The sequence below is a fragment of the Pleurodeles waltl genome, chromosome 10, assembly GCF_031143425.1.
Source record: "Pleurodeles waltl isolate 20211129_DDA chromosome 10, aPleWal1.hap1.20221129, whole genome shotgun sequence".
NCBI lineage: Eukaryota > Metazoa > Chordata > Amphibia > Caudata > Salamandridae > Pleurodeles > Pleurodeles waltl.
The window spans coordinates 600,904,208-600,917,296 of record NC_090449.1 but is presented as its reverse complement, the minus strand read 5'-3'; the positions used below and the strand labels follow the sequence as shown (position 1 = coordinate 600,917,296).

Sequence of the window (13,089 nt, the reverse complement as noted above, 5' to 3'; positions counted from 1 at the left end):
TGAATGTCTTCCATTGTTTAATGGTTTTACGAAGGGCTGCGTTTTTGCAGATTTACTCAGTTCGGAAAATCGCCTCATGAATAGGCGTGAAGTACATTAATTGCTTACTGTCTCTGATTATTTTATTTTAATGGATTATACCCCAGTCGATTTCCATCAAAAATTGTTTATTTTGAAAAAATACTGAGTGCAGATGAGGCTAGTAGTCAACAAAGATAAAGTAAAGTCTGGTTTTTGCTTCTCATAATCATTGTTGGTGTCTAGGTGGGGCGGAATTGGAGCAGATGACCCCATTATACATATCTTGGTCTTATATTTTCATCAACATTTTTATAGTATAGTATTCTTCTGTGCATTACTGTGGATTAGCATAAGTCATGAGTAGCTACTGTTTGTGTATTTTATAAGTGGGGCTGTAAGGTGGGTTGTTACCTATTTACATATAATCTCTTAAGCATGAGGCCTCTTCTGTTTCTAATTATCCAGCATCTGCTTCCTAAAACAGCCTGCATCTTGTTAAAGGTATTTTAAAAGACATTTGTCATACTGCAGTTTTGACATGTCTTAGTTCTCCCTTCAGCAACCTCCCTTCTTAATGGGAAATATAAAATCTACATGAATGTGTTGTCAAATAGGTTTACTAGGGTGCTTGGACTAAGCCTCATTCTGAATAATTATGTTTTCCAAGCAAGTCTAGTAAGTGATTACTTTTACTGATACCCAGCAGAAAACATTGCTTTGTTAATAAAATAGTGATTTACAAACGAATTCATACGCAACATGCTGCGCAAGCTTAACTCCACAGACTTACATTAAAGGACGGGCATTGGAGGTGTGAATGTTTATCCACAGTTTGCATGGAGAAGGAATCTCTCACTTTTTATACAGACACTGATAAGATTGAAAGCAAAGGCAAACTTTTTAAAATAAACATTTCTAGATGGGAACTATCGTGATGGTCACAACAGAACAACTCAAATAAGACTACGAGGGAACATCTACATTAACTGCAATTCTGCCATTGAGTCTCACACCCCTCAGTTAACCTTAAGGCTAACAAACCACGAAGCAAAAACAACAAGTGATGGACGGAATGCTGAACATTGTCAAACACTCACCCCCAGTCATAGATCTGGGTTTAATCCATCGTTTTTTTGCTCACCATGCCACCCCAGTTTGGACCCAGCCATAGGCAAATCAGTCTTGACCTCGTTCCTCATGGGAACAGTCCAGACCGAACTGCCAAGCCAGGTCCTCACTGGACCGGAAACAAGCATCCTGGGACCGGTTTCAGGGTTTCACCCCTCATCAGCCAGGCTAGCTTGAATCCAGTGGCATGGGAACACATTTCTATAAGAACCCGACCTAAAAGTAGCACAACACCAGCACTACATCCCAGAACAGGTTCACAGGTTGCACCCTGAGAGATCAGCTGAATGGTGGAGCAAATGTAGAGAAAATGGTACATTTGAAAACTTATTATGGAGATGCCCTTAACTAGATCGATATTGGAAGGAGGTGTTTGCAACATCAATACTATATTTGATTCAGACAGTCCACATTTCCCTGATAACTTCTTATTAGACGTCAATAGGCAGTCTTTCTCTCTGGGAACAAGGAGAAAGGTTAGCACCATGGCACTATATGCAGCCAGATAGGCCATTACAGCAGTAAGGTAGAAAGAACAGGCACCAAAATATGGGGCTTGGCTCGACAGGCTTTGGGAGCTTCTAGCCTAGGAAAAGCTCGGCAGCCTTAGAGAAACGTGGAAGGTGAGGGGAGACGGTGCCTTGACTTCTTCTCAACAGAATATAAATTGCTCAACCGCCCCAGATAAGTCAGAATCCTCTGAATTACCCATTCACACTAATCCCAATTGGCAAACAAAGCAGACCTGACTCAAACATAGAAGTGTGAAACCCTGAGATGGAAAATATGAGTGAACAGTAATAAAGGCTTTATTCATACGACGCAGTCACTGATTGTATGGGAGGGAGGGAGAAGATTAGGGGTGGAGGCGTTGACAGGGTTTTTTTTTTTTAAGTTACCTTGATTCCTATAAAAGTACAGACTTTTGGCCATTGATTAGGAGAGGTCTTCGCTCTAGAGATTATCACTAGAGGTGATGCTGATTCCTGATCATCCAGACTGTTCTTCGGTCCGAGAGATAGATGAGGAGAACCAGCTGCAAGGAGATGTGCTGGGAGTCCTGCCCTTGACTGAAGCACGAGCCTGTCCTTTAGTGTGAGAACTCTGATAACAAACAGCCAGACTTGATATTGCAAAAGGTATGTTGTGGGCCAATTCCCAATGCCTGAGAGGCAGGGATTCTATGTAACCTTTTGGCCTATTAAATTGGTGTAAGGTTTAGAAATAGCATTAGGGTCTCGGATGCTATCTAACCTGCAAACATGATTGACATGTTTATGTTCTCATCAATCGTAGCAACTTTAACTGCGATCTTTTGACAAACCAATTTTTATTGATTTTTGGTATAAATCATACAAAAAACATAAACATCAAGATTGTGACACATACACACCCCAACATGCCCTGTAAGGAGAGCAATCCCTGTTATCCTTCTCATCAGAATGCTCACAATATAACAGCTCTTGGTACGTAGGATCCCCCACTCTTCCCAACACCTTAGCCCAGTTGTCTCGGCAATTTGCCCCAGATACAGTTGTGTTTCTGTTTCTGTTGGCAACCCGGGCCTCATACACTGCACGCTCTTGTTGTGCCCATCAGTCCAATCCTCTTTGCCACTCGTACAGGGTTGTGAGGGAGGACGACATCCAGCGCGCAGCAATATTTTTCTTAGACACCAGGAGTGCTGTGCCTAGCAATACTTTTTCAGCCCTCGTACCCCCTTTGCCTTCCATCATCCCGAGTAATAACAATTTGGGAGGGAGGGGCACCTCCCAGCCCAGGGTCTGCATCAGTTCCTGTGCCACTTCTGCCCAATGGAGCGTGATTACCGAACATCCCCACACCATGTGATAGAAATCTGCAGGGTCTTGCCTGCATTTAGGACAGGAGGGGTCAGGACGGAGGCCGGCTTTATGCATACGAAGAGGTGCAAGATAGGCAGTGTGGAGGTGATATGCCTGCACTAGGCGCACCCTGGAGGAGATGGCCACCTCCCACGGGGTCATTAGGGCATCACGCCAGTACTTCTCCTCTAGTGTGCTGATCCATCCCTCCCACTGGCGCTGCAGGTACTCCAGCTTGTCAGGTGTATTAGTGATCAGTGTACAATAGATTTGGGAGATACCCCAACTACACCATTAGTAGTTTGGCCTCTAGGGGGCTGTACTCGGGCAGTGGTTCAGACAGCGTGATCCGGGTCTGGAGAGTGTGCCGCAGCTGCAGATAGTTATAGAATTGAGAGCGAGTAAGGGCATAGGTGCCCCAGAGGTCCTGGAAAGTGTGAATCTGTGTCCCTCACCATACATCTCCCAATCGGGTTATCCCTATTCGGTCCCAGGCCCCAAACCTTGGAAGCGCTGCCACCTCCCCAAACCAGTTGCCATGCCAAAGAAGGGTCTGCTGAGTGAGCCTGCCCTCCCCCATCGTGTGTCTCGAAGTGCCGCTCTCCAGGCCAGGAAGACTTCCTTGGTTACGGGGGAATTGATTCAGATATGGGGGACCCATAGAGCATAGCCTGCAACCTCGGGAACCGCAACATGGTTAGTTCAAGCCTATATGGTGGATCAGCCCACAATCCACTGAACCAGTCGTTAATCACCAAGAGATTTGATGCTAAGTGGTACAAGTATAGACTGAACATCTCCAGCCCCTATCATAGGGACTCTTCAAGCAGTGTTTGAATGCCATACCCGGATGCAACCCAAACCATAGAAACATCCTCGCCATACTATCCAGCGCATTGAACCATGATCGGGGCATGTGAAGTTGCAGGTTTTAGAAAATGTACAGGAATTGGGGGAGGAGCATAATTTTGTACACGGCTATACTCATCACCCTCTGGGGGAGAGATTGCCAACGGACGAGGTCTGCCTTGGCTTTCTTAATCAACGGCTGGAGTTTGAGAGATCAGGCAAGCTCCGTGTGCAGCGCAACCCACACACCCAAATATTTGAAGCTTAATCTACAGATAGGAATTTTAGTCTGCTAATCAAAGTAGTCTTGCGATGGGCTAAGGGGTAACTCCGTGTTATTCACATTCTGTCATTACTGTTCATTTCAGTTGCCCAAAATCAAGACTCTTAAAATAAACTTTTGAACCTACAAGGTCTACATTTTAACAGCAATGTTTGTTTGTTGTCTGTAAGATGTAAAAGTAGTTTTGATTGCCCCTGTGTCCCTGAACTCATTTAACAAGACTATTGATAAGTAACCTGAAAACATTGCCTGAGGAAGAAATACAGGCTTGGTGGGCTTGTGTTAGGACTGCGGCCCAATAGGCATCTCTAACTGAGAGGGTGCACAGAACGGAGTCCCTAAAACGTTAGTTTAAGATCCCACCCTGCTGTTCTGGCGGAAATCTCCAGAATTCATATCAGTTTGAAGACATGGATGCCTTCCATATTGTAGAAGTCCTCAACTCATTTGTCGTTTGTGACCATTTTATGTATGCTGTCCCTAGCGGGTGAAAACTCAGGATTGCCTATTATGGGAGTCATAGGTAAAGGGATTCCCACAGAAACCAACTCTATCCAGTGCTTCCATGATTGCTGTTAGTACTGGGAAGAACATGCATCCCAGGGCTTGTACTAGTTGGCCCACCAGGGGACCTCCCAAACATGCGTGCCTGTAACCACTTGGTCCATACAACATCCGTGTTTCTTTGAGGTGAGAAGATGCCACTCCACTATATAGTAAAGTTTTGCAGCAATCTAATATTGCTTCAGGCAAGTGAGCCCCAGACCTCCCTCCTCTACTACTCGTTATGTGTGTTCTTTGGCCATAACATAACAAATGTGACTTTTTACCGTCCCCTATAAATTGTTCTGTATTCAGCTGTATTTTGCCTGTTATACCTGATGGGGCAGCAAAGAGACACATACATGACTTTAGGGAACAAGGTCATCTTGGCCGCCTCTGTATGGCCAAAATGACACAATCCCCCTCATTGTGAACTCTGCAAATCTCTGTGTCGATTGCCAATAGGTCAGTGTAGTTTGGAATGACTTTTATGTGGGGGGGGACACACTTTGATGTCAAGGTAGTGCATACGGTGCTGTGTCCATGCTAATGGGACTGTTCCTTGTAGAGTGTTTTGCATATCATTTGGGTTGTTGATGCTCATAATTTGTGTTTTTTTCTGTTCATTGTAAACCCATCATTCCCGCCAAATATTTCTAGTTCACATAGGAGGATCAGGATAAAGATCAGGGGGCTCGACAACATGACCAGCATATCGTCTGCATGCAGCGCTACATTATGCTGTTGCTTCCCCATTGTACCCCCTTAATCCGAGGGATTAATCTTGTGTTGACTGCCAGTATTTCTACATGCAAGACAAAAAGGAGTGGGGATAGCAGCCACCACCGTCTCCTCCCCCTGCTTAGTGTGTTTCTAAATACCATTTATTGCTGGTGACAAATGTTTGTTGCATTAAATTTCATGCCATGGCTTGTAAGTTTGTATTTACGCTGTCTTGCTCCTCTACCTTCATGGTTTATAGATGAGCAAGTGCCATATTGCTGCATGGTTAGTTGACTAAGTGTGTTTTGTGAGAAGTGGCAGTACTTCAGGAGAAGTCATGTCTGCCAACTATTCACTTGTGCAGACCATCTTTCTGGAAAAAGAAAAAGCTCTCACGTGCCAGCCTTGGATTAACAAGGAGCCTGCTGCTGAAAGGCAGTAATAAGAACGTTTACCTCGAGAAAATGTGTGCCTTGCACCTAGGTTGGCAAACCAGTTCCCGAAGTTTCTGTTCAAGCAGCAGAACTCTAAATTGAGCTTGCTGCTGTTGGTGCTATCTCCCAGATAATCTTCATGATAATCATAGAACCGGTGAGGCTTCAAGGACGTATTGTCCTCAAGAACAGATGGGGATAGACTCAAAACAGCATTACAATTAACAGTCCAAAAATAAGAATTGACTCCGAAAGGTCGTGAGATCAGTCAATTAAAAAGCCATGAAAGTTTATTAAAATATTAAAGTGCAATACAGAAGGCTAAATAATTGTTAGCCTCAAATAATCGGCCATAGGGTTCAGAAATCAATTGTATTAAAGGTTTCTGGCATGTAAAATATATACAGCATGAACAAAGTCTTGAGAATATACCAAGTCTAGAGTGTGCAGCAACACTGTTGCGAAACAAGTAGCATCCCTTGTATAGACCCAAAAGAATTTAACCCCCCCCTCCCGCCGCCCCCCCCCCCCAAAATCAGAGCTTTTCATTATAAAGTTAACAGTGGAAAGCAATAAAAACCACACAGTCAGCATGGGGAGAGCAAATGTATGAAGACATTGTCAAATCACAGTACAACATTATTAAATGTCTTTTATTGCGACCATACTAGAACTATCCCCTCAATAAATAATAATAATATGCTTCCTTTTCCCTGATGTCATCAGAGGTCTGAGAACACATCTGGTTATATTAACGATGAAAAGTCAGATGAATGAATAGCCTGTAGTGAGTGAGTAGGAAGAGCCATGAAAAATAAATAGAGACTTCCTCCAGAGTTCTTTGAGAACGGTAGGCCATCACAAAGCATTGGTGCATATTTTGCTATGCGCAGTGTCAATGAGAAATATAAACCAACAATGAATATTACGCTACCCCAAAAAAAACAGATGGGGTCAAGACTTAATTGAGGCCTAGTTTGGCCTATACGGAACTGTGTTTTCCTGATATATCACAGCATTTCAGAAAATAGCTACAGCAATCGCGAGAAAGGTCCACTGTGATAAAATGAATGGTATAGACGTGCTTCAGTGCTAGTATAATTTTTTCCAGCATATTTTTTCAAATCACTGAAGTAGGCTTTTTTGATGATGTATTTTGTGGCATAGGTATTGCCCAAGAGACACCAGAATGCACGCTGTCTCTCAACGTGTCAGTCTTCTTGCCCTGGAGAAGTGCACAAAGCATATCATTTTTCTCCATTCTCTTTAAATATATACAAAATGTAGCTGAATGTGCTCAACTTTACCTTTGTGAACAAACTTTGCTCCACAGACCATATTCTGACATATTTTTTTTTTATGTTCTGTTTTTCTTTCATAGCTTTTTAATCATCGACTATGCTGTACCACTACTTTCCTTTTTTGTTTTTTTTTATCCAGCGTTGAATCAATGACTCTCAGGTCAGCATCAAAACCAGGAGATGTGAGTTCCCGCATGTTGGATCATCCTAAAGCCAAAGACTGCATTATCCCTATGGGGTAAGTGACACTTTTCTTTGAACAAGAAAGATTTTCTATTCCTAAGTGTGCCAGTTTTTAAGAACCTAAATCCAGACCCACTGGAATTATGCGATTGTGCAGCTGTGTCAATTTTCACATAATTATGAATTTTCCACCTTTGCCACATAATCCATGATCTGCCACATAATCTGCAGATTTTAACAAAAACGTGTTTCTAGTTGAAACGGTTCAAAAGTTACTAAAAATGTGACAGCATGTGTTGCTGTGTTATATTGATACTAATGAGGTGCACCCAATGCCTAGAGCATGTTACCAAGTTTAAAAATTACATACTGTGCCACATTATTCCACATAGTTCGCCTTTTCTTGTGGCATCATTTACTAAACCCTGCCGCATAATTCCTACCTCTTCTGCTGCATAATTCCTGTGGCCATGCGTTTAGTTCATTAACAGCATTGTCATTGGGGGTGGGGCAGAAAGATTTCTCTAATCATGGGTCCAAACTATCACTTTTAATGAAATAACTAAAGTATGAAGTCATATCCAGTCAGCTCATTTGACTTTAAAATAGCCCATAACTTTCCAAGTGACATGCGGTTTTACTGATAAAACTATATAGTGTAGAAACAGTAATGTTTGGAAATCAAGTTTCTGCAAATTTTTGTCATTTGGACATTACTAAGTAACGTGTTTTGATATGTTTTGCTCCTAATAAAATCTTTGCATCACACTTCAGAATTACAAAAAAAGCACATTTGTAATTCCTTGTATATTTTGAAATGGTTGTACTATTTACTGGCAAGCTATTTAAATGTTGTGGGTTAAAAAAAAACTGACATCCTACAGCCTTTTGTTTCACAATGATTGTCCGACAGCTCACTTTACAAAATCCTCTAACAGTAGCAAGAGAAACACGCATTTGCAATGCAATAGGTCTTGCATTTTCTTGAGTTAGAGCTATTGGCTATTCAGAACTGGACTTTTCTTGCCACATAAATTGGTCAACCCTGTCTGATAATTTAATCTTTAACTGCTATGTTGTGGAGGTCACTGACTGCTACGGACATCAGAAATCACAAGCCCTTGAGGAGAGACAAGATGATGATTGTACTACCTTGAGTTGTGCAAATGTCCGAACAGAAATTGGAAAATAAGTCTGGAAAAGTATTTTCTTTTTATTTTAACAGAATTAAAAGTCTTGCAATCATTTTTACCTCGCATTTCGAGGAGCAGAGCAGCCTGAGAAGATGTATGGCCCCAGTAAAGGAGATGAGCAATGTCCTGTGTGCGATGTCATGAGTGCGGGCAGGAAGGGACCCTGGAAAGAGAGACTTTGAGATACGATACGAGGCTGAGCAAGTTTCACATAATTGCTTCTAGATTTAGTTACATTCTACCAGAAAGGGCATATTTTGACTTTCGTGAGCAGTGAGCTAAACAACGTTTTTTTCTTTTGTGAAATAAGCTTATTTTAGGAGCCAGAGGTAAACGTGGGCAGCACTGGAATAAAGCCAAAACAAATGTCAGCGACATGGGAGTAGATGGGAGGAACAGAATGCTGCAATAAAACACAGGGAGCTACCAGCCTAAAACACCCACAGTAAAAGGGGGGGCACCAGAGAAATCACAAAAATAGTCAGTCACAGCAACAGATAAAGAAACCAAAAGTGGACTAATACAGTAGTTGATCACTGCTCTGAAACAGAAAAAGGACGGAGAAAAAGGCAGATCTGACCACTAGCGAGCAAGAATTTTTAAAGGACACTGGAACCAACAAATGAAATTGCTTTAAGCCATAAGAAGTATACTAAAAGTATACATGTGGTTAAACACACTCAACCTAAAAAGTAAACACCATTTTTCAGGGTAAGATAAGCATCACTTGGGTAAAAGACAAACTGACATTTGACCTCTGTCCTTGAACAGACCGCAAATGTGTCAAGATAAAATAAGATTAAATACTGCTACTGGGAAGCAGTACTCATTGTGGCACTCACTAAAGTAGTACTACAAAACGTATCTCAGCCTGTAATGCAGTTTTAAACTGCTATTTCGAGCAGGTTAAATAAACCTTTTCCCGTACTTAAACCTTCATTGAGTGTCTTAAGGCTCATGGGCCAGGGTGCATTGTTTTTAAAAGACTGAACATGTGGGCTTAAGTTTTACATGTCCTGACAATGAAAAACAACTTAAAACTCCTGAAGTTGTTTTTCACGTTATAAGGCCTCTCTCTCCCAAAGGCTAGCACTAGGTTACCGTATTAAGTTTAATAAGTGCTATCTTCAGATTAGTAGCAGATATGCTGTTTACATTCAAATGAACTGTAATTTAAACTCCTCTTTAATGGTAGACTTTTACTTTAGATTATAATTTAGAAAAAGGCATTTTTGGAAGGTTAGCATTTTCCTGCCCAAATTTCCTGTGGCCTTTCTGTGAGTTTCCAGCTGCCTGGGCCTGTTATGGTACCCCCGTCAAGAATGTCTATTGGGCTCTGACAGTGAACTATGAGGCCTGGTCCTAGCATGACCGCAAACATGCCTACTCGCACAAATACTTTGCTGCTCGAGACTACTGCCAACCTGAAGGTCCATTAAGACCTGCTTTTCTTGCCCACAGCAAGCATCTGCAGCACCCAGCAACGCAAGACTTGCGATTCACGGTACAGCAACAACGGCCCTCTGCGACCGCCAATACGAAGCTCCAGCGATGACCGTCTCTTCGTGTTACAGTAACGACAGCATGCAGTGACCACCAGTGCGAAGCTCCAGCGACAATCACTTCTTCACAGTACAGCAATGACCATTTGAAATGCTTGACTTGCTCTTCATACTGAAAACCTCCTCCTCACGGCTCCCTCCAACACGAACGGAGCTCTTGGCGCCAGACTTGTGAAAGTAACTCTTCAGCGGGACTAACCCGGTGCCTGTATCTGATCCCCACTCTAGTGTGGTCAGTCTCAACTAGTGACTTTTCCCCGGTCTAGAGCAGCCATATAACTGCAAGTGGCACTTTGTGCTTCATAGCTCTGTTTTTACTTAATACTTTAAAATTCAGTATCTTTGTTTCTGCTGAATGAGTTTTTGTTGGTTTTGGTGTCTATTTATTGATTTTTACTCTTATTTTTCTAAATTGGTTTGGCATTTTTCTTGGGTTTTCACTTTATTACTGTTTATGTGCTGCATAAAAACGTGACACGTTGCTTCTAAGAAAAGTATGATTGCTTTTATGCCAAGGTCCCAGAAAGTTAAACACAGGGTAATTTACTGACTTTTGTGGTCGTGGCATGAGTGGAGCTTCCATCCCTCTCAACCAAGAACCCACTTTCCTAACCAACATACTCACGTTCATAGACTGAACTAACTTCTGTCTGGTGGCAGGAAGAAGAATGGCAGTTATTGCTCTTAAAACCGTGAGCTTGACAAAATATTATGACCTGAGTTTAGAGATGTGGTCTCCGAACAAAAATCACTCCCATATTACTAGGAAATGTAGGTAGAATAGGACACGTACCAGTGGAGGTGGGCCAACAGCAAGAGGACCAGATTTCCAGTTTTCAGAAAAAACAGAACCTTTCTTTTATCTGTGTTTAAACATAGAGAATTGGCTTTCATCCACTAAGGAGTGAAAATAGTTTTGCCACTGTGTCTGACAAACCAAAAGATGCAGTGAGATTCTCAGGAAAGGGCGATATGGAGGCTGGACAAGGTTGGGCCAAGAGGCAAACCTTGAGCAATGCCACAAACAATAGCTTTAAAAGAGGAGTGAAAAGTAGCCACTGAATCAGCTTGAAGAGAGCCAATCCGAAAAGCAGACAACTAAAGCTTGGTTCTCCCAATACTAGTCTCTCTTGTTATAGTTGGCAGGGCATTATGGGAGATGGTTTCGAAGGCAGCCAAGAGTTCAAGGAGGACGAGGGCATCATCGTCCCTCTCATCCTAGATAAATCTTATGTGATTAATCTCCTATCTCACCACACGGTCTCCAAGCTAATGTCTGCAAGGAAGCAAAACTGAAAGGGATAGAGCACAGAATGTGATTCTGGAAAGCTGGTGACATCTTTCTCGATTTTAGACAGAGTTGATAATTAGGAAATAAGACTATAATTCAAACGCCATAGAGTATTTTATATAGCTTTTTTCAGAAGTGGTATTATAATGGCATTTTTCTTAGATATCCGGTATGGTCCCTGTATTGGACTGGCTGCTGGCAAGCAACACAAGCGTGTGCAGTCAGGTACAAATCAATAAAGACACTCACTAAAGAGAGACACGCATGTAGCTGATGCAATGTGACTTTAATAAAACACTAGCACAAGCACATATATTGGCAATGATAGTCAAACAGCAGAATAACTTTAGCACATATATATATATATATATATATATATATATATATATATATATATATATATATATATTCAAAGAAAAAACAAAGGTTACAGGGACGTTATGGTAAGGGCCTGAATTTACTCGTACAAAACCATAGAAATTCAGCAGGTATAGTTAGTTATTTCAAGTCACTATAGCTCGCTCTCCCACCATGCACAGGTTATTCTTCAAAAATGCTAATTGTTTTTCTGACGGTGCGATTGTGTTTTTCATTGATTATATATTTGTATATTGTTTTTGCAGCATAACGTCAGAAAATGTCGCAGAGAGGTTTGGAGTTACCCGGGAAAAGCAAGATGCCTTTGCTTTGTCTTCGCATCAAAAGTAAGTGTTGCCAATTATTTTTCAGGCAAGATGACCAAAGTAATTTGAATTGTGGGATAGCATGCAAAAGAGAAAATAATGATATGGTACACAATTTATTTACACATTTTTATTATATTGTGCTTAACAATGGAACTGTATCCATGCTGACTTTTATAGATTCAGTCACAAGTAATTACTTGACTTCACCTTCAGCACATCAGCTGTTTGACACTCTGAACGAACCTCCAAGTAGCAGGTGTGCTGGGACACTGATTCTTCGCCTGACTTTGGACAGGCTGTGCTACCCTGTTTTTTTCTGTCTATGAACAGCGCTTTATGCTTCCCCCTTTGAGCCAGTCAGTCATGGGAGCCCACTGTGCATGCCCCTGATCCATTTATTATTGCACAAATCTAGGCTAAAAGTAAGCAAAACAAGGCACATCGTCAAAGGCAAGTATGCAGTTAATATTTAATAGGAGAGGCAGCTGGTTATTGGATTGTCACTGAGTTGTGAGTTCAGTGTTAATATCTGAGCTGGGTCAGTCAAGAAGATACACAAACAGTACCTACATTTTGATTACCACACTCTCAACCCAGGTGATATGGCAGCCTCGTAATAGTTGGGCATGCAGGTCTTTTTATGTATACCCCTACAGTGGATATTGCACAATGATCTCCCCTGTGAACGGTCTAGTAAATCCTCACAAATGGAGTTCTCAACTTTGCTCATGTCTCGAACATGTGTGATAGATTCCTGTCATGTGTGTTGCTTTGCCTGGTGCATGCTTGGGTCTCCTGTATTTTCCATATGTGTGCTGCATGAAACTGTTCTGTGTCATGGGCTGAAGATGTCAAGCTAGGACATACAAATCTGCAGCTATACTCTTCTGTGCTCTTACCTGAAACATTTATACTTATTGTGTAGGGGGAGGTCACCAGTGCATTCCTTCTCTCCTTAGACTGTTTGTCCTTCCCCAAAAAAATACTACACATGACCTTTTTTTGCGTTGTTGCCATCTCCCCTGACAACGGCTTGCCGTAAAGAGGA

The 13,089-nt window shown here is 41.9% G+C and overlaps 1 protein-coding gene across 1 annotated transcript in view; it reads left to right on the top strand.

Moving 5' to 3' along the window:
• ACAA1 (acetyl-CoA acyltransferase 1) overlaps positions 1-13,089 on the top strand; it is an 87,844-nt gene that overhangs the window by 39,922 nt on the left and 34,833 nt on the right. Inside the window, exons 6-7 of the mRNA XM_069211059.1 lie at positions 7,266-7,364; positions 11,979-12,059. Coding sequence (XP_069067160.1) covers positions 7,266-7,364; positions 11,979-12,059 — 180 coding nt within the window. The remainder of the gene's footprint in view (positions 1-7,265; positions 7,365-11,978; positions 12,060-13,089) is intronic.